Below are 26,664 nucleotides of genomic sequence, written 5' to 3'. Positions count from 1 at the left end.
TCTGGGATGTTTTGCATGAAAAGCAGATGCCCCATCACTGAGCTACAGCCCCATTTCCATCTTAAGAGGATGTGTATCTACAGTACATGACAGTTTCCATTTCTCCTGTGCACTAAAGTGAGCATAGGAATTGAACAAGTGGGCACCTTGGTAAAACAGCTTTTCTTTGGCTGATGAAGGGGTAATTCTTTTTTCCCTATGCTTCTAGGCAATGTATGAAAAGAAAGTATAAAGCTTCTTCTTTCTTGGCTTCAAGGCAGTGTATGAACCAGCCAGATCTCCTCAGAGACCATGGTCTGCTCCAAAATTCTTTGCAGCCCTGGAACTATAGTTCTATTCACATATAGAGGTCGCTTAGATGACTGAGTGGATGGAGCGGCAGGTGGCAAGGCTGGTTGTACTCACCACATCTTCCCCCCAGACTAGCATGGGTAGTTTCTGGGAATGTGGACTGTGCTCCCAGATGATCCTTGCTGCGTGCTGCAGTGCAGACCTCCGGAGGCCAGTCTCTGGGAATCCCACAATACACCGCTTGCCAATCGGAGATGGGCACTCTAGCAGCCTGTCTCTGTGTGCAGTCAGGCTGGAAGCAGCCTGGCTTCCACACAAGCAGCAAGCCTGGGTTAAGGGAGCACTTGCTCCTTTAACCTCAGCTAATGGCCAGCTAAAAGGCTGGGCTAGGCGGCTGGGCCATCCTAGCTGATCTCACACGGAGCCTAACCCAGGCTGGGCTTCCCTAGCCTGGGTTAGGCTGCATATGAGAATAGCCTCATCGTCTGTCTAGAAAAGCTCACTTGCTTGGTCCAGAATGCAGATGAGTCCATAAGCAATCCAGTATATTTCCCCTGTATTTATCTAAACACAGTTCTGTTGTCCTAACAAGTGTTTGTTTCTGCCATCATGTGCTTGAGTAAGCATGACAGCCAGGTCTGATTCTAGAAAGTCTGCTTAGTTCATATCCAGCCTGGTTGGTAATCCCATTTCCCACCAAACTGAACACTAACAATGAATCAACTGCATTTCATAATGGTTATTGCTCCATGGAATATTCTACAATGTTTTATGTTTATTCACCACATTTATATTCTGCTATTTCATCAAGAAGGTCAGGATGGCATACATGGGGTTGTTCCATTTTAGCAATGCTTGTGGGGTAGGTTAGTTTGAGAAGGGAGTAACTTGCTCAAGTGTGCTGAGCAAGTAGCCCCTTTGGGGGCACGTAGCAGCTTTTGGGGAGGATGACTCAGCAGAGAAAATAGCTCAGCCACAGGGGCAAAAGTTTAACCTTGCATGTCAGAATCCCATCTAGATCAGGGGCTCTCTCAGCTGCTGTTCAAAATTTTATATATATATATATATATATAGAGAGAGAGAGAGAGAGAGAGAGAGAGAGAGAGAGGGAGAGGGAGAGGGAGAGGGAGAGGGAGAGGGAGGATTCATGGTGTCTCATTGAAAATCTCATTTGCTATCATAGAATCCACACTCAGAATACCTCAGAAACAACAGAACCCTGTACACCATGGGTTAGCAACCCATGGGGGTGGTTGGCACCCTATGTGCACTACACCACCACTCGCTCTGGGCCACCCCAGCACCCCCCAAGTGCACTTATGGGGCTGCTGAAAGCTCCATTATACCTTATGAGGAAAAACCTTAAAGACATGTAAACTTCAACAATTCACCAAAAATCAGCCCTCTGCCCAAATCCTTTGAAAAAATTCAGGTAGCTTCCTTGCCCCTACCCGGCACTACCACCAACCCCACACTGCTCTAGGCCACCCCTTTCCCCGACGTGAAGCAATACACCCTCCATTATACCGAAAGGGGGGAAACCTTAAAGACACGTAAACTTCAACAATTCACTAAAAATCAGCCCTCTGCCCAATCACTCTGCAATTGGGGTGGTAGCCTCCACCCATTAGGCACTACCACCCCACCCCACTCTTTTGGCCCAGATCCCACGTTATGCCCCCAATCTGCCCCCCAAACACTAAAACTTCAAAAATTCACCAAAAATCAGCCCTTTGGCCAATCCCCCTGAAATTTGGGTGGTAGCCTCCACCCATTGGGCACTACCACCCCACCCCACTCTTTTGGCCCCAGGACCCGTTTTTTAATCCGAATTGATTCGGATTCTGATTAATTCGGATCCGAATCAAATCAGGGGTGATTCGGATGGGCAATATTCGGATACAAAACAGAACGAGGTGTTTCGGTTCAGATCTGAATGGAAACACCGAAAATCTGAATTGCACACCCCTACTTATCAGGTGTCTCCTTTGTTTGGGAGAAGCACATAAGTTTGACTCTGGTTCAGTCTGTTTAAAATTTACTAAGCAAGCCCGTCCAAAGCAGGTGTTGTGCACGACACCATACCACATTGTGTTTGACTAGGTGGGGGGACCCTTCTTTGGTATAGATATATATCTTACTTTTATCCCATGCCTCAGAGTGGGCCAGTTGTCTTTTACAAAGAGCCACACTGGAAGCATATCCTGAAAAAGGGGGCTAAATCTATTGTGCACATTTTAGCTGTGTAGATATCTGAACACTCATGCCTGTTTGCTTTTAAGTTGTTCTGCTGGCTTTATACATTTGACGAAGACCTAATTTGAATAGTTAAATAAATGTTAATGCTCATTCTGAAGATTTTCCTCTCATTTTCTGTTGTTCCTCTGGCCAGTGCAGGGATTGGGAGGACTGGCTGCTTTATTGCCACAAGTATTTGCTGCAAACAGTTGAAGAATGAGGGTGCAGTTGACATACTCAGAACAACCTGCCAGCTGCGGCTCGATAGGTAAGAGAAGCCTCTTTGTGTTATTTGAAAAAGGAGCTCTGGTGCCCTGGAATTCGATTGCATATGAACAAGCTGGCTATTGTCCAAAGTGTTCTATGGAAAGTGCTATAGGGAATGGATGCTAGGTACACAACAGAAAGGATGACTTTTAATCCTCACTTTAAGGCTGTGTTCACTCTTGCCTTTTAAAATTATTTTCTTGAAGACAGTTTTTATTCTATTGATGATGATGATGATAATAAAAAAGGGTACATTATAGTTTTTGGGGACATCAGTGGAATAAAAACAAAAAACCAGCTTTTAAAGAATTAATTAAAACTAGCTGGCCCAGGCGCAGAGCATCTGTGCCTCTAGTTCTCCCTCAGTCTTGGCCCCTCATGCCCAGCCCTCCCCGCTCCTCTTCCCCCCTCCAATGTTTTTTCTCTCTGGCCGGCCGCCACTTTTTCTCCCTCTACCGCTTTCACCCCGCCCCCACCAGCCGCCACCACTGCTTTCTTTCTCCACCCGCCCGTCTGCCTGCCCACCTACCCACCCATTCACTGGCCTGTCCATTGGCCTTATGTTCACTGCCACCGTCGCTTTCCCCCTCCCCTCACTCACGAACTCTCGCGAGAGCTGCCACACATGGGATTAGCGACGGGTATGTCTAAGAGAATTATATATAGAGATCTAAATTAATTACATGTGAATTTGCATGCAAACTCATGCATTGACATGTAATAAATATATTCATAGTTTCAAAAATACTGATTTGGTGAGCTGAACTAATTCAGCTTAGTACTTCATTGGTCTTTGACTTAATAGAATGTTTAGGATTGCTCTCAAAAAACATAAAACAAATTAAACTTTAGGCCACAATCTTGTGTACGTTTGGTATATGCCCCACTAAATTCAAGATTAGACTTTTAATGAATTAAATAGATTAAATTAGTCGAGTTCCCTGGTACCATGTGATAAGTGGGCAAATGATATTGGGTGAGTAAAATGACCTCTGAGACTCTGAATGCTCTTATTAAATTAAACATGCAGAAGCACACATAGATCTGGAAAGACATCTTTACAGATGTTTCGAAACTAGCACGGATCCTGTCTTCCACTTAGAACATGAGAAGTGACCTTAAGCCTAGATTGGAAAAACTAGCACTTGTTCAGTAACTACTGTAGCCAGAATGCCACCTAGTGGGCATACACAGCCACTACCTCTGCAACCAGGAAGACTAGAAATTACGTGGCAGGAAATTTGATGCTTCTGCACTTTTCTAAGGAGGCAAGAAGCAGAAAACAGCTATGAAGTTTTTCAAAGGCAGAAGAGTCTGACACAGAAGATCCAGCACCAGTGTCACTCCCAAAAGGTTCTGATCTTCCAGTGTGACTCCTTTGAAGTCATGGCATAGTATATTTCCCACAGGGTGACCATGCATAGATGTTATGCACCTGCAGTTTTCATCCCCGGCAATAAAAACTGGGCACATCAAGATTCTCATACATCTTACTATAGACCCTTGAGAAGAGTTGCTAGGATGTTCCGGAAAGAAATAGAAAATGGGGAAATACATTGTGTTACTCTACCCAACAATGCTAATGAATAGAAGCAAGTAAAGAATTTTCATGAAAAATAAACCAAAGTGTTTTTATTTTATTTAAATACATTCAACTTCATACTAAAACCTATTACAGAGGAACAATTATTATGCTCAGTGGGAAGCAGAATAAGAAATGCTTGTTACCCCACTGTGGAGAGATGCAGACCAGCCGAATCTCTGGTGATAGTCTACTGTAGTGGATGCCAGCGCATCCAGTGGAGAAATAAATGTATTCCCACTAAGTTTCAAATAAGTGCTTGAATCCAAAGAACCACAGCTCTCGTTGAACGACAGCCCAATTCCATTCATGCAATTGGGCTGTAGCCCTTTATACTCCACTCCTAAAGCTATTTCTGAGGGTCAGTAGACATTCTGAGATGGTGTGTGATATGGGGCTGGGGGGAGTCAGCAGAAGTGCAGGCTGTCCCCCTCCTTTGCATGAGAGAGAAGTGCCTTCTACTCATTTTAGGACCTTGGTGCATCCAAGCCAAAAGTTATTACGTTTTCATAATACAATAAAATTCACTGGGTATGAATGCCATTGCTGATAGCTCTGTGTATGAATGGAACCCACAGCAAATTGTGTTCATTCACATGAGCCAAGAGCAAGATGTCAAATAAGAACCCTTGAAAGTATCCTTTGTGGTTTGACAAAATCTCTAAACAGGAAGTGGGAGGGAAGGTGTTGCATGAAAGGAGCCCCAGCTGTTATAGGAATTCTGTGGTACAATCACTGTAATAGACACACAATAACCTATGCAAGGTTATTTCGTTTACAAAGTAAATCCCAGTGTCCCACATGATCCACAGCCTTCTGGGGATGGAAGAAGGGTTGTGGGTCCCCAAGGAGTCTTCAGTGTCCCTATGCTGAAGACTTCTTGTGCAGTAGATCAGGCACAGAAGGAGGCATGGGGCCATTTTTGTATTTCTCCTCTCCCCTGAAAATCCCTTTCCACATGCAAAGATATGTTCCTGTGGGTCACACATCCCACATTGTTTTTGTATGTATGATGCTCTCCACTATATGCTCTTAAGAAAATGTGTTCTTTTTTAAAAGCAGTTTGAACTAGGGCAATATACATTTTTGCTACAAGTATGTATTGTCTTGCTACAAGTATGTATTGTCTTACCTGCTACGGCTGAAAGCTCTGAAGACCTTCCATCTGGCGTGAAAACTCCTAAATCCCAAAGGTATAAAGGCCTGATAGGCCCCTGCTGCTAACTGAGCAAAGAGGCACCTCTTCAAAGTGGTGGTTCTCTTTATTGAGCAGGGGGAGAGCTACTGGCTATATCCATGCCTAGCACAGCATCCTACCAGTGACTGCTGCTGGTGTCTATCTTATATTTCTTCCTTAGATTGTGAGCCTTTTGGGGACAGGGAGCCATTTTATTTATTTGTTTACTAGTATTTTTAAGCCCGTTAAAATAACGGGCGCTAGTACCTTTTTGTTGTTGTTGTTTCCTTTATTCCTTCTCCCTCTCTATTTCGCCCTCCGTTCCATTTTTCTTTCTCTCTCTCTCTTTCACTCCTTCCTTTTCTCTCCCTCTTTCTCTGTTTTCTTTCCTTCCTTTCTTCTCCCTCCCTCTCCGTCTCTTTCCTTTATTCCACCTCTTCTCACTCCCATCTTTCTGTTTTCTTTCTTTTTTTTCCTTTAACGGGCTCGCTCTTTGGGGCTGGGTGCTCCTCCCCCCCTTTTTTGTCCCTCTCCCTCATTCCTTTCTCCTTTTTCTTTCTTCTTCCTTCCTTCCTCACTTCTCTCTTTCCCACTTTCTTCCCCCAGTTCCTCCTGCCCTCCCCACTCCCTCTTGCCCTTCCCTTCCCCCTCCCCCACTCCCTCTTCCCCTTCCCCCTCTTGCCCTTTCCCTTCCTCCCCCCCTTTCCCCTCCTCCTGCCCCACTCCCTCTTGCCCTTCCCCTCCCCCATGACCCACTCCCTCTTGCCCCACTCCCTCTTGCCCTTTCTCCTCCCCCCTGCCCCACTGCCTCTTGCTCTCCCCCTCCTCCTCTTGCCCTCCCCCACTCCCTCTTGCCCCACTCCCTCTTGCCCTCCCCTCCCCACTCCCTCTTGCCCTCCCCCACTCCCTCTTGACCTCCCCCACTCCCTCTTGACCTCCCCCCTGCCCAGAAGACTCTTGCGCTCCACCCACCACCCACCCACCCGGCAACTTCACTCACTTGACGAAAGTGGGCCCGGGCCCAGTCTTCCCCTCGCCACCACCTCCATGGCCACGCTGCCGGTCCGGGCCGCCCCCGCCTCACATTCCCGGCTGGTCTCCCCGGCCGGGCAAGGGCCCTAAGGTCTCTCAGCCGCCCGGCTTCGGCGGCGGCGCCAGGCCTCGGCGGTGGCGCCAGGCCGCGGCAGCGGCTCCGCCACCACCTCGGCTGGCTTCCCCCGCCGCCTCCTCCCCCCGCCTCAGCCGCGCCTCGGCCAGTGTCCCCCACCGCCGCTTACCCAGCTTCTTCGGGGCAGCCATTTCTGGCTGCCCAAGATGGTCGCCGGGTCCTGTCGTTCGTTTGTCCCTTGCTCTGTTCTGGGCATGCGCTGTGCGCATGCCCAGAACAGGCCAGGGAGGCACGAACGCACGCCTTGGTGTCCGTCCACGGACAGACACCAAGGGTTTTATTAGAGAGGATATCTTTAGAAACTGCTTTCAGAACTTTTGTTGAAAAGCGGTATATAAATATTCATCATATTTGTATTCATATTATGCAGTGCTGACAGAGAGGTGGTATGTGATTTCTTCTTCTAATATAATTTCTCCACATTGACCAGGGTTGATCCCAGACATTGGCCCAGACAATTTGTGATGCAAAAGCAGTGTTGTTGATCAGCCAGAACTGCTGCACACATTGCAGGCAGCACTGTCAGTGTTTCATAAGCGGGAAGTTGTGCAACATAGCATGCCCACAGTTGTGCAGCACTACTTCCATGAGAAATGGCCTTCTTGCGCAACACCACCAGAGCTGCCTGCAACATGTGCAGCAGTGCTGGCCAATTGGCAATGTTGCTGTTGCACTGCGCATCATGTGGACCATTAGAAATAGAGTTCTAGTGAGAATTCTTAGTTCAGACTAAGCACCTAACTCCTCCCAGCTTAGTGACATTCTGAACTAGTTGCCGTCAGGGCAGTCAACACAGTGGCCCAGTAGAAAAAATGAGGGCCGCTCTCCTTCCCTGTGTGAACACAATCTTCATAAAACCCTAAAAATATAGTAAAATAACTTTAACTTCTCTGTTTGCAGAGGAAGTGTTTAAGGGGAAAATCCCTTTTGCTTCAAAATGTCAGGATGCCTCAAGTTTTCCAAAGCTTAGGGATAAAGTACAGATTCCAGTGACCCTTATGGAAAAGGGACTTCGAGCTTTGCTAGTGTGATCAGTAGATTTAATGTATTACCTGATTTCATTAGTCCAAATTTGCTTGTGCAAAAGAGGAAGGGTGGTATTCACAATCCCACTGTGGTACCAGTGGTGACTCAAAACCTCAATGTGTCTGAGGCTGGGTGCCAAATCCCCCCCCACTTCCATGTGCACTTTCCTCCTCTGCTTCCCCCCATTTTAAAAAAGCAGGTGGCAGAATGGCCTCTTGCCACCTTGCTAGTGCCCTAGTCATCTGCCTGAGGTGACTGCCTCACCTCGTCTCATGCAATGGCCACCACTGTTGTTCTTCAGGTTATTCTTCAAGGTGCTGCTATTTGGATTCCAGCACCCTTTTTAAGGCCCTATTTTGTAAAAAAAGTACAGTGCCAACCTTTTAGAAATGCACATGTTAGATAAAGAAGAGATATTCAGGATTTTTCTCTAACGGCCTTTTGGCCCAGCACTTAAAAATGCTCAGTATTTTCCCTCAAAGCTGTTGAAGCTTCTATTAGAATTCTTCCCTCTGGCACACAATAGTAGGGAAATGTTGACGCTCTCCCTCCCGCTGCCCCCACCTAATTTCTGTGAAATAGCAAGCAGAGAGATGGCTTTTTATAAATGTGGTAAGGAGAGGAAGCAGCATCCTAGCAGTCAGTGTAAGAAAAGGAAACCTCATTTCCTGTGGTTTTGTAATTAGAAGGCCATCCTGCTGTTTCTGTTTTTCAACTTCAGGGTGCAATAGTTTTGCTACTGATGGGTTTGCATGAACAGTAATTACCACAAATGATGACTAACATTTCTTTTGGTTCATGAGCTGGTTGAAATACATTTTTCAGTACCACATTCAGCAGAGAAATAAGGTTACTTGACAATGATGTATTGGATGGAAACAGTTCTAAACAAGTTGTTCTGGTAAGAACTAATCTGCCTACATTCACTATAATCTTAATTGATAATTACCATCTTCATAAATTAGACCCACTTCAGCCTTAAACATTCACATATCTGCCATCTTGAATTGGAGTGGATTACATCATTGCAAACTGTGCCATTGAACTGTTCCTATGTATCCCTAAACCTGTAGCAAATTCGTTTAAAATCGGATAGGCAGTTCACAAGTTAGCCCACTTGCACCTCAAACGTTCATGCATCTGCCATCTTGAATCAGAGTGGGTGACAGCATTACAAACTACACCCTTGAGCCATCCCTATGTGTCCCTACAGCTGTATCAAATTTGTTTCAAATCAGTTAGGTGGTTCACAAGTTAGCCCTCTTGAGCCTCAAATGTTCATGCATCTGCCATCTTGAATCAGGGTGGACAATATCTTTACAAACTATGCCCTTGAGCCATCTCTATGTGTCCCTACAGCTATAGCAAATTTGTTTCAAATTTCAAATTTCCACAAGTTATGTGGTTTACAAGTTAGCCCACTTATGCCTCAAATGTTCACACATCTTGCATATTGAACTGGGGTGGATGGCATCATCACAAACTATGCTGTTGAGGTGTCCCATCAGCTTTAGCAAATTTGGTTCAAATCGGTTTGGTGGTTCACAAGCTAGCCCTCTTACGCCTCAAATGTTCATGCATCCACCATCTTGAATTAGGGTGATGACATCTTCACAAATTACACCGTTGAGGTATCCCTATGTGTCACTCACTACAACTGTACCAAATTTGGTTCAAATCGGCTAGATGGTCCATAAGTTAGCCCACTTGTACCTCAAACATTCATGCATCCACTAAATTGAATCAGGGTGAATGACATCATTACAAACTACACAGTTAAAGTGTCCCTTTGTTTCCCTACAGCTGTAGCAAATTTGGTTCAAATAAGGCAGTTCACAAGTTTTGGTTAGGCAAATTGGTTAGGCAAGGTTCACTTGCACCTCAAATGTTTATGTGTCCACCATCTTGAATTGGGGTGAATGACATCATCACAAACTAAGCTGTTGATGTGTGTGATGAAACGGGGGTAACTCTATGCTTTCCTGGGATCTATCCTCAGTAGAGAGATTGCTCTGATCCCAAATCTAGGAGCACACTGCTCCTTCAGGGTAGGCTGCCACCAGTTGAAGACTGACTAAAGCCACTGACCAGGCTTAGACACGGCTTCAACAACCTAGAACTGTCCGGCTTGGCACTTACAGGCACTGTACAGCCAGAGTCCACACAACCCAGCCCTAGACAAAATGCTGAAAACAACGCAATAGTAGCGAATGACCTTACACGGCACATGGGGAAGAGCTTTGCAAGTAACCCTCCAGAACCTGTTAAATCAGACTGAAGCCACTTCTATGTATATAAACTACATTAAGACACAAGGGTGGCACACAGAATAAGGAACTGTGGGGGAATAGGGTAGAATTGGGAGTAAAGAAAGGAATACAGGAATTGAAAAGAAAATACAAAAAAGCATTTACTGACTGACAAGCACTGAGTTTACCTTAGTCTATCAGTAGGCAGGTCCTTGGCTGAGAGAGCATAAATCTCTACAGCTTCTCCCGTTGAACACCCATTTATGCAGATGAAGAACGGTGATCAGGTGAACACGGGCCAGGCCTTTGCCATCTAGCTTTAAGCCATGAGAGAGGGAAGGATCTGGCTCCCAGCCGACTGGGTCTCACACCTGTCCGTAATTCAAAGAGTATGCTAATTTCTTCCCCTCTGGGTGGTGAGATGCAAAGCAGCCCTATCTCCTGTGTCAGATAAGATTAGGGGATTAGTGAAGGGAGGGTCTGTGAGAGGTGATGCTCTGCTTCAAGATGATGGAGGTCTGCATTTGTCACAATCTGTCCCTACAACTGTAGATTTGGTTCATATTGGTCCAGGCATTGCGAAGTTGATGGGAGGACACACAGCCACATGGACACACACATAGGATGTCGGGTGATCTCATAAGCTTACTTTCCTTAAGGAAAGTAGGCTAAAAGTGGTGCGACTTCTTGGAAATGCCTTGTGTTTCCACTTTGCTTGACCCACTTCTAATGGCTGGTGCTAGGAATGTAAGTTACGTGGCTTCACTTTTAAAAAAAGAAAGAAAGAAATCCAGCCTACCTTGGGTGATATCTCTTGTTTCCAAGAATTTTCAGTCACAGAAAAATATTATTTTATTCTTTCTGAAACATGTAACTTGTGCTCATCATAGTCTATATTTTGTTGGGTTGGGTTGTTGTTTTTTAAGAACAAATTCTGCACAAAAGCAATGCCCATTTCCCCACCTAAATAATGGCAATTTGATGCACATGTTCATACTTTGCATAACGTATCTACCCCACCATTCAGCATAAACAATCCCTAAGGCATCTTACAATAATTCAGTTCCACCCAACAAGATTAGACAGCAAAACTAGCAGATAAAAAGATAAGCATATTAGATAAGGCTATTGAAGGATCTCAGGTACCATTAGAAGCCTGCAAAAACACAGTGAGACTCACAGACGAACATGTCTAGGGAGAGAATTCCATTATTTGAGTGCCAGCATAGAAAAAGGCCCTGTGTCAAATAGCCACCCAGGAGGCACCTGGAAAAGGATGCCTAAAGGTTCTCTTAATTGTCAGATAGCTACATCCATCTGCCAGCCATGCAAAAGGAACAAGAAGCCCCATCCCTTAAAGTCCTGCTTAGCCTTCTTCTTCTTCCTGGGATTTTAACCATGTACTACACATATATTTTCAGTTTTACCCCCACAGCCACAAGATCTAAAAATGTCATTTTTAAAAATAAAAGGGGATCAGTAGTTTTCAGAATGTGAAATTCTGGGCCAGATGTGTGGTGCAGAACCTTTCCTTTTCAGCCTGTTTCTACTGCTCTTTCAGAGATGGCTCTTAAGGAAGAGCAACCTATCATGAGGATGGGCAGTCAGAGGGGAGTGTAGTCCACTTTGTTTAGGTTTTAATTAACTTGCCAAAGTCTTTGGGGGGATTAGCCAGCAAGCATTAGTAATACTTATTCCAGGACATCAGAAGCCATTAGGGAAGTGCTGTTGATTCCATTTGTGGTTTCTGTCCATCACAAAAAAAGTGGGGAAGGGGAAGGACTGTGGTCTATTTTAGATTCTTTTAGCAAGGTTTATGCCAACGTCAGGCAATATGAAACCTGAGTTTGTAATTGTCCATTTTGGGAATATGTGTGCAACTTCTATTTTTGTTTGTTTGTTTGTTTATAAGCCATCTCAGCATCAAAAGAATGTTGTTGTACACCGCCCAGAGCCTCTGGATGGGGCGGTTTATAAATGAAATAAATGAGATAAATGAATGAATGAATGAAACTTCCTGATGGACCTTGATTTAAGAACTGGCAGTACTGTTCCAGGACTTCTGACACATGCAGCCAGAAAGCAGGAAGGATGGTTTCTGCCCACACAGGTCTCCTTTGGGACCAGCATTGAATCATCACTGCTGGTTTATTGGAATAAGCATGAGTGGTGTCCCTGGAAATGTTATCTGTTGTCCTTTAGGACAGTTCCCTACACTTCCAAGCCCTATTCAGATGTTACATTGTACATGTGTTTAGGTGTCTGTACACATGTACATATGTTTGTCTGAATGACTGTAAGGATTACAAAAACCAGTTTGGTGGTCCTTTTACAGACCGCCAAACCGGTTCAGAGATCCAGTGTTCAAACGGTTCGGTGGCAGGGAGTATTGCCTTTAAGGAGCAGGGAGGGTGCCCCATCCCCCCCACCGCATTTCCTTCCTGGCGCTGTCACCAAAACCACTGGTGCGGGGCTGCTGCATACATCCATGCAGCCCCAGTCAGCATCGTACCAGAAGTGGCCGGTGCACATGTGCACGTCACGCATGTGCACTGACCACTTCCGGCACAACGCTGACCGGAGCTGCAAGGAGGTATGCAGCAGCCCCGCATCAGTGGTTTTGGTGACAGCGCCAGGGAGGAAATGGGGGGGGGGATGGGGCACCCTTCGTGCTCCTTAAAGGTAACCCTCCCCTGCCACCGAACCGTCCAAACGCCGGTTCATGTGCATCCCTAAATGACTGTATATATGTTCATTTTAAAAGTGAGCCTAGGTATATATCTTGTTAAATGCAGGCACATATCGGAAGTGGACTGCTACACATGCATTCAACATAAAATGAGAATAATTGTACGAGTGTGCATATCTGTACATGCATGCACTGTACACAGCATATATGTATGTTAAACATAATGTGTTTTTAGTGTCCAGTTAGTCACTGAACTGCTGGCTATTCTAAGCCACTTCTGTTGAGTTGTTTGAGTTCTCTCCACAGCCATAATTCTGTAGGACAACGTGCTTGAGTTTAGACTCCAGAATCTGTGGTAGATGTTTCTTCGACGTAGTCTCTGTCTTCTACACATATGGGCTATGCACCTGCACAGAGACCACGTCGGAATCTAACAAGCTCGATTTCTCCTGCTTTGGACAGGAACCCCACCCCCAGCCACTATATGCAGCTGCGCCACTCCTCATCCCCTCAGTCTTTATTTGTCTGTGCTTCAGCGAACATCATGGTGTCTTTCAGCTCTGCAACTCGTTGGCTCTCTAGTTTCCCTTTGTTTTTTTCCTTCGTGCAGTTGCGTTTTTTCGCCTTTGTGTTTTTCTTTTAATGGTCTTTCCTTTGAGCTCTGGTCCCGGCTGGGACGGAGCATGGTGGTCTGCCAGCCCTCGGTGTGTATGCCAGGTACGAAGAACTTTTAAAAGTGTATCCATTGTGGATCGAAGCTTCCCTCCCCTGATATGCATGCAGAGTGCCTCTTGTGTTTGGGGGAGTCCCACATTGTCGCTACCTGCCCGCATTGCCAGAAGTTTACTAAGCAGACTCGCAGGAATAGGGCTTCTCGCTTGCACGCTGCCCTGTGGGATTTGGCTCTCCATTCTTCGGAAGCCTTAAAAATTAAACAGACTCTGAAAATGGGTGCTTCGATGTCGGCAGACTGATCGGCTGTCGATACTATGGAGGACCAGGTCCTAGTATCAGGATCATTGCCCTTGGACGCTCGGCCTTTGGCAGCATCAAGCAATAGGGCGCGGTCAGAGGAGCTCCCCTCTTTACTAGCCTCAGGCGGCTTCTGCAATTCCTCCGAATTCGTCAGGGGTAAAGACAAGGAAGAAGAAGTCTCAGAAGCATTCCCCAACAGATCAAGATCAAACCCAGGCCCCTAAGTGGAAGGGATCAATGGACGCCAAGGGATCGTTGGGCCCGACCTCTAAGAAGGCCAAGACGGCATTGCTCTGCCTGGTGCAAAACCCCTCAGTATCAATGCATCCTGCTTCCCCTGTGCCATCGGGGCTTTTGGACTCGGTTGTGGCGGGGGAACCCGACTTGTGCTTCGGCTGAGGAAGAAGCCTACGCTTTACCTGAGTTGAATCCCAATGCTTCGTGGATTCCTAGATGTAAATCACCTCCACGTCGATACCAAGAAGAGCAATCCTCGGCATATCGGCAGGATCTGTCTGAGATTATCGGGATTGTTATCACACCATGGAGCATCGTTCCCCTCTTTTGGAATCGGAGTGTGTCTACAGCTCCTGGCATTGGGACCCTGGTTCCTATGATCGCTACCGAGTGGATGGCAGCTCGAACTGCTCCGACTATGTTCGATCCTGATATGTAACAACATGTAACACCAATTTTCAAAAAGGGATCCAGGGGCGATCCGGGAAATTACAGGCCAGTTAGCTTAACGTCCATTCCAGGCAAATTGATGGAAAGCATCCTCAAGAATAAAATTGTAAAGCAAATAGAAGAACAGGCCCTGCTGGTTGTGAACCAGCATGGCTTCGGCAAAAGGAAATCTTGCCTCACCAACCTTTTGGAGTTCTTTGAGAGTGTCAACAAATGTGTGGCTCAAGGTGATCCAGTTGACATAGTATACCTGGACTTCCAAAAAGCTTTTGACAAAGTTCCTTATCAAAGACTTCTGAGGAAACTTAGCAGTCATGGGATAAGGAGACAAGTATGTGTGGATTGCTAACTGGCTAAAAGACAGGAAACAGATAGTAGGTATAAATGGAGAATTTTCACAATGGAGGGAAGTAAGAAGTGGGGTTCCCCAGGGATCTGTACTGGGAACGGTGCGTTTTAGGTAATTTATAAATGATCTAGAAGTAGGGGTAAGCAGCGAGGTGGCCAAATTTGCAGATGATACCAATTTCTTTCATATAGTGAAATCCAAAACTGATTGTGAGGAACTCCAAGGGGATCTCTCCAAACTGGGGGAGTGGGCGACAAAATAGCAAATGCAGTTCAGTGTTGGCAAGTGTAAAGTGATGCGCATTGGAACGAAAACCCCCGACTTCAAGTATACAGTGATGGGATCTGAGCTGTCAGTGACTGACCAGGAGAGGGATCTTGGGGTCGTGGTGGACAGCTCATTGAAAGCGTTGACTCAATGTGCGGCACCTGTGAAAAAGGCCAATTCCATCCTAGGGATCATTAGGAAGGGGAGTGAAAATAAAACGGCTAATATTATAATGCCCTTATACAAAACTATGGTGCGACCACACCTGGAATACTGTGTACAGTTCTGGTCACCACATCTAAAAAAGGACATTGTAGAACTGGGAAGGTGCAGAAGAGGGCAACCAAGATGATCAGGAGCCTAGAGCACCTTTCTTATGAGGCAAGACTACAACACCTGGGGCTTTTTAGTTTAGAAAAAAGACTACTGCGGGGAGACATGATAGAGGTCTATAAAATCATGCATGGTGTGGAGAAAGTGGATAGAGAGAAATTCTTCTTCTTCTCACACAACACTAGAACCAGGGGTCATCCCATGAAACTGATTGCCAGGAAATCTAGGATCAACAAACGGAAGTAATTTGTCACACAATGCATAATCTTGTGGAATTCTCTGCCACGAGATGTGGTGACAGCCAACAACCTGGATGGCTTTAAGAGGGGTTTGGATAACTTTATGGATGAGAGGTCTATCATCGGCTACTAGGTGGAGGGCTGAAGACCACCTCCAGCCTCAGGGGCAGGATGCCTCTGAGTACCAGTTGCAGGGGAGTGACAGCAAGAGAGAGGGCATGCCCTCAACTCAAAAGTCTCAGATGGATGCTACTTGGCGGATTCAGTTCATTGGACGGATATTTGACATGGCCTTGGAAAAGGTCTTCTTCCCGGAGGCCTGTATCACAACTCTTCGGAGACTGGCAGTGGTCTTCTTGGCCGGAGGGCCGCAAACCTTGTGCTCTGTACAACGCCTGTTGGGCCACATGGAGTCCAGTACTTATGTTCTACCTCACGCACATTTTCAGATGCGCCTCCTTCAGAGGTGGTTTTTGGATGTCTTCGATCCTCTTCGGGATCAGGGTCATCTTCAGCATTCGCTCCCTCCAGGGGTACGAGCAGCGATTCACTGGTGGACGGAGGTCAGGCACCTAAGCGTTGGTGCCCCTTTCCAGGCACCTCCTCCCTCCCGAGTGGTCACGATGGATGCCTCGGAGCTCGGTTGGGGAATTCACCTGGATGGCCTTTGTCTGAGTGGCCACTGGTCTCCAGAAGAACAGACTCAACACATAAACTATCTGGAGCTGTTGGCGATTTTCAACGTGCTCAAAGGTTTTCTGCCCCTGTTGGGGGTCCAGTCCGTACTAATTTAAACTGACAATACAACGGCAAAGGCCTACCTCAGTCACCAGGGTGGCACTTCCTTGAGGAGCCTTCTGTCTCTGGCCATGGATCTGTGGCATTGATGCCTGGACAACGGGGTGTCACCCCTGGTAGTGCATATCCAGGGTGTCCTAAATGTTCAGGCAGATTCCCTGAGCAAGTTGACCGTGGTCTCCCATGAGTGGATGCTGCATCAGGGTGTTTTGAGGGACATCTTTGTGGATTGGGGAGTTCCAAGTCTGGACCTGTTTGCTTCCCAGGAAACTGCACAATGTTCCCTCTACTGCTCCAGAAGGGGAGTGGGTGAGGGCTCTGCGGGAGATGCCTTTGTCTGGTCCTGGGCAGGACCTCTCTTGTATGTGTTCCCTCTGTTCCCACTTCTTCCCAGAGTCCTGTGCAAGCTGCGGGTGGATCGAGCCAAGGCTATCCTGATTGCCCTGTAGTGTCCCCGGAGTCCTTGGTCTCTGGCCCTGATGAACCTAGCGGTGGACTTGAGACGTCTGCCTGTCCTGCCGGACCTGTTGTCTCAGGAACAGGGGTGGATGCTACACCCGGATGTTCGGTCCCTCCACTTGACTGCATGGCGGGTCCTCCCAACTTCCCCTTGAGACTGCGAGAGGTGTTGGTGGCTGCTAGGAAGCCATCTACACGGAAGTCTTATAATCACAAGTGGACTCGCTTTGTGTCCTTTGCCACCCTGCATGGGCTTGATGCTTGTAATCCGTCTGGAAAGGACATTTGTAATTATCTGTTGTCCCTTAAGGAATCTGGGTTGAAACTTGCCTCCATTAAGGTATATTTGGCTGCCATTGTGGCCCGTTCTCCCTCTGACCGGATTTCATGGTTCAAAGATCTGGTTTCCTGAAAGGTCCTGAAGATCTGGTTTCCTGAAAGGTCTGCAACACTTGTTTCCAGACGATCCGGTCATGTCATTGCCTGGGATCTGTCTGTATTTCTGGCTGGTCTGCTAAGGCCACCCTTTGAGCTTTTGACTTCTATTGACCCTCGTCTTCTGACTTGGAAGGTCACTTTTTTGATGGCCGCTACCTCCGCCAGGAGGGTTAGTGAGTTGCGGGCCCTGCGGGCTGACCAACTGTACCTGCAGTTCCATAAGGACAGAGTAGTACTCAGGACGGATGTCAAGTGCCTGCCTAAGTGTCCATGTTTCACCACTCATCTCCACTCACTTTGCCTGTCCTTTTAGGGCTCTGTCCTTTTATGTGCAGAGATCTGCTGAGTGGAGGCAGTCCCCTTCTTTGTTTGTTTTTTACAATGGGCCACGGAAAGGGTTTCAGGTCTTGGCTCAATCCATGTCCTGGTGGATCGTCTCCACTATTGAATTGTGTTATCAACTGGCCTGTAAGCAGCTGCTCCCCCTGTGAAGGCTCACTCTGTTAGGTCTGCCGCGGCCTCTGTGGCCTTTGATCGGGCAGTCCCGTTGGACGCTATCTGTCAGACAGCTACTTGGGCTTCACCCCATTCATTTATTCAGCATTATGCTATCAGTGTTAGAGCTCGTAATGATGCTGTATTTGGCAGGAGTGTCCTGCAATCGATTTTCTGTTGAGCTGCTGGTCCTGAAATAAATTCTTCCTGGTTGTTTACCTGTTGCCTCTGTCCCATCCCCCCCCCCCGCCCCACTTGGGTGCTTGCTTGTTATGCGCCTATATGTGTAGAAGACAGAGACCACGTCAAAGAACTACAGGTTACTCACCTGTAATGTTGGTTCTTCTAGTGGTCATCTGTACTTCTACACACCCTCCGGTCCTCCCTGCAAGGGTCACTGAAGCTTGACTCTGTGACTGAGGGGATGAGGAGTGGCGCAGCCGCATATAGTGGCTGGGGGGCGGGGTTTCCGCCCAAAGCAGGAGAAATCGAGCTTGTTAGATTCCGACGTGGTCTCTGCGCAGGCGCATAGCCCATATGTGTAGTACAGATGACCACTAGAAGAACCAACGTTACAGGTGAGTAACCTGTAGTTCTTGATAATTGTTTCTAAAGGATCAGATAGCAATCAGGTTGTTAGTATAATGAAATTTTCTTCCTATCTGGATTTTCAATCAGTCGCTTGATCAGATTCCATTTGCACTGTCTGGCTTTTGTCATTTTTATTCAGCTACAAAAGTGACACTGTGTTCATTCCCCACCCCCACCCCCACCCCCGTTTCTCTTTCCAGGGGAGGAATGATCCAGACCAGTGAACAGTATCAGTTTGTGCATCATGTCATGAGCTTATTTGAAAAGCAGTTTTCTAGAGCCGCAGCAGAAGAATAGATTCAGAAAACTTTGTTATGACACAAATCAACAGAACTCTGACCAGAATTGTATGTATTACGGAGCTCAGAAGAAACACGTGGAAATTTCAGAGAAGAAGATATTTATTTATACATATATAAATATATATAGTTTTACTTTCATATTGCTTTATTTTGCATTTAAGAGCTAAAATATTGCTTGTCTTCAACATGTGACAGGATATCATCTTCCTCACCCCCAAAACAAAGGCCTATTTATATTGTAAATAAGATCAGTAGCTTCATTTGTTACAAAATTTTAAAACCTCACTGTCAGATTTGCTATTTTAAGCAAAAGCAGAATTGCTACTAGATCCAAATACAGTGTGAAATTCTTTGATAAATGTCTTGCTGAAGTCTGTAATGTATGTTTACTAAGCTTGAAAAGTAACTCTTGCCTTTTTTTTTCTGATTGTTTTTACATTTTAAACTACCGGATACTGTGTATATCATGAGATCTGAACCTCTGCATTAAAGGATTCAAGTGGATTCATACTGAAATCATGTTTCAAGCCTGATATGTTTGCTTATTAAAAACAAACAGTGCCTACAAGGTAGCTGCAGTCCAAAATGAGAGGGAAAGAAACTATTCTGAATCTGCTGTTCTTCTTGTCATTACAGCATTTCTTAGTATTTTGAAAGACAGGGGAGTGGGGTTTCCTGTTGGGTGGACTCAGTGCATGGAATATGCTTTATTGTCTTAGGGCCAGTTCACCCAAGCAAAATGGCAGTATGAATTTTGAGTGTACTATGGGAGTTCAGTATGTAGTCTGCCTCATCATGTTCCCAGTCTTGTTTATAATACCTTGATTTTGTTTATAATACCTTGATTATAATGCCTTGATTTTGTAGTGGCACAATAACAATGGGTTGAGTTGTGAGACGGGCAAATAAATAAGCACTCAAACACTTTACCATGACTTGAGCCTGGATCCACACAAACCACAAAACCCATAAAGTTAATTGGTCTAACTCATCAACATATTTGTGGTGGATTTTCACTCTGGCCAAATTGGTTACCAACCTGCATAGGAGGAATGCTGGTTTTCCCTGTCGGATGTGACTTGACATATTTGGGTTATCTGACGCCATCTGCATACATTGGTATTATGTGTTCTACTGTTTGCTTGTAACTCACAATAATGTATGGAAGGACTTTCTGAAGTACAAAGTGGCTTGAGCAGATGACCTCCTTATCCTTTTGTAACCATTTGTCTAGAAGAGTTGACCAAACTCTGTGATTAGACTTCCATCCATGTATTACCACTGAACAGAAATTAGCAGATTGATTCTTTGAATTGATCAGACCATAATTTTACAGGACAGGGCAACTTCACAGGTGGCCATGTCACAGAGTTTTAATATTTATATGTCATTTTCCATTTAAAATCCTTAAGGTGAAGTTTCTGGTGACACCACTGCAAATCCAAATCCTTCGTTTGCTGTTTCTCATGTGACATCTGAGCCTTAAGAGCTAGCTTAACAAAAGTGCTCCTAGATCCATTTTTGTGATGTGTAGAGGACAGCATCACTTACATCAATGTCCATTATTTCTCCCCCTTTGGTATTGCAATGGTCAACTTTCTTTCCTTATTGAGGGGGTGAAGGCATTTGTTTTTACCTAAACCAGTAATATCACAAATCACTTTTGAAAACCTTAGCCAGATTTTTTTAAATTTCTGTACAGCAAAAGAGAGAGCCCATATGGATACCTCTAGTTAAAACTTACGCTTTGTTCAAAAATGAACATTTAACATGAGATGCATCTTCACAGATCCCCCCCCCCCTTAAATAATTGATACTTACTGTCAAGGTATCACCAGAGTTAACTGTTGGGCTTTGGATGTATTTACACATGTTTTCAAGTGTTATTTATATAGCTGATATGACACGGGCTGTAGAGCCTGTTTGCCCAAAGCAGAAAAATTACTTTATGTAATTTACAAGGTTTATTAAAATATATTGTTCACTTTGCAACAGATGCCCCCAAAGCAGCATACAATCATGTTCAAATGTACAATGGCTCACATTCATTGTGACACCAGTGTGAGAGGGTTAATGCAAGCAACTCTCAGCACCACTACAGGTCCCCGAGCCTCTTCCAAAGGCTTTGCCAAGTGGTTTTCCTACTACTTGTATAAAATGTTCCTTGTCCAGAGTTCTGTTGAGGAATGTTAAATATTAAAATCAGAGACAGAAGGGAAGGGAATATTATCTCTCGTGCTAGCAATCACAGTCTTTCTTTCAAAGCAACCTGCTTCCAGGCTTTATTCTTAAATATATACACACCTGAGAACCCAAGAGAGAGAGGCAGTTCCTATAACAGCATGTGCCTTGAAGAGAAGATTTGTAGTGCTTGCCTGAGTCAAGATTTTATTATTACATCCGACCTGAGTTCTTCAAGTCCCAGTGGCAGCTGCGAGACTTCTTCTTTACTCTTATAAGGTAAAGGCTTCTGTGATAATTCACCCCCAGGGAGGGGATGGAAAGAACCCTGAGCAGCTCTTTCTGCAGAGTCATCTGGTCTCTTACTAAAATGAGCATAAGGAAAATAGGCTATAGGAGCTTAAAATAAATAAATAAAAAGGCTCCAACATGAAGCAGAGATAATAAACGTTCACTGAACAAAGGAAAAAAATGGTTACTTGGTTTCTCTTATGTTCATTTAGGGAAGATCAGAGAGGAAGTAGGTTTCAAGTCCGGTTATGAGGAGTGTTTAAAAAAAAAAAAAAACCACAACACACCTGTGGGTATGTTCTGGCTGTAAGAATAGAACTTCATATTATGAGTGATACAGATATGATGAATATTTATATACTGCTTTTCAGCAGAAGAGATGTGCAGAGGTCCTCTCCAGAATATCTTAATAAGTGAAAGATCTACCCTAAGAGGCCCATGTTAAAATAATAAGTCTGCTTGGAAGCACACAGATTCCTCCTATAATGTTCTCTTTCTGTCAGAAGACTTTTGGTCAGTCTTCTACCAGTTTGCTTTGGAAATAAATAATTTAGTGTGAGGATTTTGACAGACATAATGTCACTAAGAGCTGTATCTTTCAAGGGGCACTTAGCTATCCTGTCTTATGTGTGTCCATGCTAGAACTTTTTGGTTGTAGTTTTTTTTATATTTTTGGTAGCTTTGGAGAAAGGGGTGAGACAGTGGCCAGGATGAAGGACTTGGTGAGATCTTTGTCCAAAATACGGGGCATTACAGGAAGCACTGTAAAATGTTTCATGAGCTAGTCCAAACAGCTGCTGCTATTGCAGCACCTGGAGTCACTGAGGTGCACAGGCACTTTGCTTATCTGTACATGATTGGAAATCCAATAATGATCCCAACAAGATTAGTGCAGGAAAAATGTGAAAGGTTCTGCCGCAGATCTAGCTTCTGAATCTTTCCAGCAGAACATTGCAGCAGCAGTGCAACAACAGGAAGGATCCAAGTACAGTATCTACTGCACTAAATTATACATGAAGAAAGCCAATCACAGAATACTAACTGGCACCTGTACAATAAAGTTTGGGCTGCTTAGTATTAAAGGTAAAATGTGCCATCAAGTCGATTTTGACTCCTGGCGCCCACAGAGCCCTGTGGTTTTCTTTGGTAGGATACAGGAGGGGTTTGCCATTGCCTCCTCCCACGCAGCATGAGATGATGCCTTTCAGCATCTTCCTATATCGCTGCTGCCCGATATAGGTGTTTCCCATAGTCTGGGAAACATACCAGCGGGGATTCAAACCAGCAACCTTCTGCTTGTTAGTCAAGCATTTCCCTGCTGCGCTGGTACTAATCACACAATGTTGATAAGAGTTTGCATTTCCTTGTATCCCATTCTATAACCACATTTGGCACATCACCATATGGTCATGCTCTCCTTTGAAGGAGGACACGAAGGTTGTTGCTGTTTTTCAGGTGGATAACTGTAAGGTAAAAAGATGTTCCATATACGCCTTGATAAACTGTCAAAATAAAGAGCATCTCTCTCTCAAGATAAGATCGCCAGTTCATCCTGATTTTATGTTGTCAGGAGAGTCTGATAAATCACCATCTTGCCCGAAATGAAAGGCAAGTTTCCCAGAAGAGGAACAGTTAATGATTACAAAATAAAGTGGTGTGCACAATGACTGTGTTTCAAAATATGCACATATGAAAACAGTATGCAGGGTTAGCATCGGCGATTGGCATCACTGGGCATGCCATGCCTCATCAGGGACCTGCAGCTGACCAGCAGAGGCTGCTGGCTTTGCTGTTGCTCCTTTTGCCATTGACACCCACTTGCCCACTCCTAGCAACGGCGACCTCTGCCTGCTCACTCACCTGCAGTTGCTCTCTGGGCAGCAGTGAAGATGGGTCCAGAGACATCTTGTTCAGAACACTGAATATAACAAGGGGTATCATCAGAAGCGTGCATCTTTTACAAATGAGGCTCTTATTTAAGAGGTCACTGTGGATCTGGGCATGGCATAAAGCTGTGTAGGTTTTTTTAAAAAATAAAGTATTGCCTCAAAAGATTTTAGATGTGTTATCACTATCTGGTGTAATTTCCACATGCAACACCAAGCATCTGAGCAGAGGTGCACCTAGGTAATTTTGGAGCCTGGACTAAAGGCCTTTGGAGCCCCACCCCACCTGCAAGTTAAGCATCATTTTTGAACACGTAGGTTCTTGAGGGCACAAACCACACCACCCAGGACAGAAGAAAGAGGATTTGGGGGCCCCCAAGGGAGGTGGAGGCCCTAGACTTTGGCCTTGAAGTCCAAGGGTAAGAGCATCTCTGTATCTGAGTGACATTTTCTGCATGGGTGAAGGGAGGGTTGTTGACAGTGTTGGGCTGCTTGGGCACATGCCCCGGAACAATTAATGTCCTGGTCCTCCGCACTGCCTTGCATTGGGTATATTGGTGATAAATGGCTTCAAAATAGGACGAGAGTGTTGGAGGCCTTTAGAAAACATGAAAAGGGTTAATTGTGGGGGGGGGGGGGGAGCTGTGGGCCCAGACTCCAGAACTTTTAAGTACCTAGCAACACTCTTGAGTGAAGGTTATTAATACAAGATAGAAAGTAGGCTAAAGCAATTTTAAAATGGATGCTCTAGTAAACGTAGGTTTTACAGTCATATTACAGATTTAAGAAAAAACACTTTTTATAGTCAGCGATGGGTGAAAAAAACTATTTAAAAATCCTACGCTAGAGCTCTCTGTGTGAGAGAGTGTATTTAAGCTTTAGTGACTGTTTGCTCTGTGTGTGTGTGTGGTGTGTGTTTCCCTCCCCAAGTCAGTTCTTGCTGCCCCTACGGGTCGGTCTTCTTACTCTTAACTATGTGGAACTGCTGAAGCTACAGAAATGGATGTAACCACATAGCCCACCAGGGGCCAGTGTGTATTTAAAGTTTGAACTAGACAGAGCCATATTTGAGGTATGCTGAGGGCCCCAGCTGTCTTCCCGAGACTGCCAAGACGCTATAGCCAGTTCACATCTGCTATGGGACTCAGAAGAACTCACTGATAGTCCAGAAACTTCTCTTTCATAACAGAGACAACCAACAGTCGTGGCAGCTAGAAGAAAAGGTACCATTTAGCCTCATTTATTCTCTCATACATTTTGTTGGCAAAAATTCATATTTCATTCCATTGAAATGCTTCGTCTTAAAAATGTGTTTCTTCGGGGGGTTTTTAATGCACAGCACAATCTTATTTATTCTTTAGATGAATATCCTCTATAATAGCTAATCAGCAAGCAAGTTAGATTTCTGTAATATTACTTTAGGACTGTTGCCATGCCAGAGTTAACTAGCTTAATCAGGGGAAGGTGGTATTGGCACCTTCCTTATGATCTGTTTTTCTTTCTAACATTTCACCTCAATGTTAAAATACATCATACCTCTAATGCATTACATATCTACATGCATGACATACATGCATGTTTTATATTTTCGCTTAATATTTTGTGTCATTTTTATAGTCTTGTTTTTCATTTTTGTGTAAAGCGCCTTGGGATTGTTTTAATGAAAGGCGGTATATAAATTTAACAATAAATAAATAAATAAATAAATAAAATACACAATAAGCAATGGGGCTTATTTTGTTCTTCTAAAAGAGATAGTAACAGAGAAGAAGTTGCATCCATGTAACTGAAATGCTGTCATGGGTAGTGGTGAGAACTAGATAAATGAGGGCTGGTTCACACATGGAACTCAGTGGAAATGCTTTCAAGAGGGAGTAATACCATGCAAAAGCCATAATGTCTGAGACCTGCTCACCATGTCAATTGCCCTAACCTTGTAAACAGTGGCTGACATTCTGTGCAGTGTAATATGGGTGGTTTGAACCGCGTGCACTGCATCTAAAACAATGGTGGAATTGTAAAATAGGACTGGTGTGTGACCATTTAAAATGGCACAATTGCATTTCTGCAATGCTACAGTCATTGGAAATACTGGCCGTAGCTTTGGGGAAATGACAACTGCAGAACTGTAAGTAGTAGCACACCAGCCCTGTTCCACAACACTGCAGGCAATGGTTTCTATGCCTGCAGTGGTGTGGGCGGCTCAGAACCACCTGCATTACACAGCCAATATTCATACGAGCGACAGCCTCCACCAGTAATGTTCAATGTTGTCATGGAAACTTTATCTGCAGTCTGGGCCAGGAGGACCCAGATGTCCATGGATTACAACTCCCATCATTCCCAGCCACAACTGGAGTCCATTGTGACTGGGGATGATGGGAGCCGTAGTCCAACAACATCTGCGGAACCAAAGTTGGGAACCCCTGATCTAGGCAATAGATATACTTGATGGGTGGGTCTCAATAATAATGTGATTTAGGAATTTTAAATAAATAAGAAAGCAAACTTGTAGCCTGGAAAAAATATTATGTAACCTACCTGGAGCTGCCAGGGATTGGACCTGGACCTTTTACATGGAGAACAGGTGCTCTACCTGTACACTGCAGCTCATCCACTAAAGGCAAGAATGTAAAGTCTGAATCCATATGACGGTGTTTCCTCCCTCCCTCCACCATTGCCATTCAGAATCCTGAGGATCAGGCTGTCCAATATAAGGGCGCCTTCTCCATACTGCATGTGCCCATGACCTGCATGTGCACGCTGGCCATAAGCGTAGCGATGCTGCTGGGGCGGCAAGCAGGAATGCTGCAGCCCAGCACACCCGCTTTCTTAGAGAGCGCCGGCAGGGGGAAAGCAGCAGGGCGGGGGGCTGACAGGTAGGCAGTGCCTTCTTTGTCATTTAAAGCAACTCTCCCGCCCACCCCGCACGCACACAACTTCTTGGGAGTGCAATTACCGGTTCTATGCACACCCCTACATACCAGTGCCCTCAAGTGTAGCACTTTGCCATCCACTCCTATTGGGAAAGTCAATATAATCTAGTGAATCAGACACACCACTAGGGTGGAGGATAATCCTGCTCCTGGTGGCCCCAGTAATTTAGAATCACTTAATTATTCTAAATTGATTTGGAGGTGTCCCTACCCACTTAGCCCTGTTGTTTTTGTGGCATGCCCTCATGTTGGAGTTCTGTTCCTGGGCATTGTCCAGTGGGTCAAGATGTCAGAAACTGGTTCAGAATGAAACTTAGCAGTATTTTAAAAATAAATAAAAATAGAAAGGTGGTTACAGATAAAGCAGTTCATCTTGACTGAGTATAATGATCAAGCTTTTTATTCCACAGCTCATACAAATATACAGCAACCTGCAGAAAACCAAAGACGCTCATTATGGCAACCTCAGTCATGAGTATGGAAACCAAAGTCCATGAGCATCACTCTATGGAAGTCTCCAGCTCAATGCAGCATATGTCTCAGACTACCAAAATCATGGGAGGCAAGTATCCAGAAGTTCACGGTATATTAAAGAATTTTTTGAAATCATAAACCAAATCCATCAACTATGATCCAGGTAAAATGACTCTGTCTCATAGACAGAAATAGGTCTTAAGATCCTCATTATAGTATTTAGTTGCAACTAGCTTTCACTAGATTGGGATCATCTTGTGTTGATGTTGATGTTAT

The 26,664-nt window shown here is 45.0% G+C and overlaps 1 protein-coding gene across 15 annotated transcripts in view; it reads left to right on the top strand.

Moving 5' to 3' along the window:
• The window catches only part of PTPN5 (protein tyrosine phosphatase non-receptor type 5), a 137,561-nt gene extending 118,425 nt beyond the window's left edge, over positions 1-19,136 (top strand). For 14 of the 15 annotated variants that reach the window (XM_053267451.1, XM_053267460.1, XM_053267490.1 and 11 more), the window contains 2 exons: positions 2,684-2,797; positions 18,519-19,136. In XM_053267451.1, the coding sequence (XP_053123426.1) occupies positions 2,684-2,797; positions 18,519-18,615 (211 nt within the window). In that variant the 3' untranslated portion in view covers positions 18,616-19,136. The remainder of the gene's footprint in view (positions 1-2,683; positions 2,798-18,518) is intronic. The other variant, XM_053267549.1, reaches the window with a different exon arrangement.
• Positions 19,137-26,664: the final 7,528 nt, after the last annotated feature.

Source organism: Hemicordylus capensis, chromosome 1 (genome assembly GCF_027244095.1).
Source record: "Hemicordylus capensis ecotype Gifberg chromosome 1, rHemCap1.1.pri, whole genome shotgun sequence".
NCBI lineage: Eukaryota > Metazoa > Chordata > Lepidosauria > Squamata > Cordylidae > Hemicordylus > Hemicordylus capensis.
The sequence above is the reverse complement of the archived record's forward strand: the minus strand, read 5'-3'. Positions and strand labels throughout refer to the sequence as shown.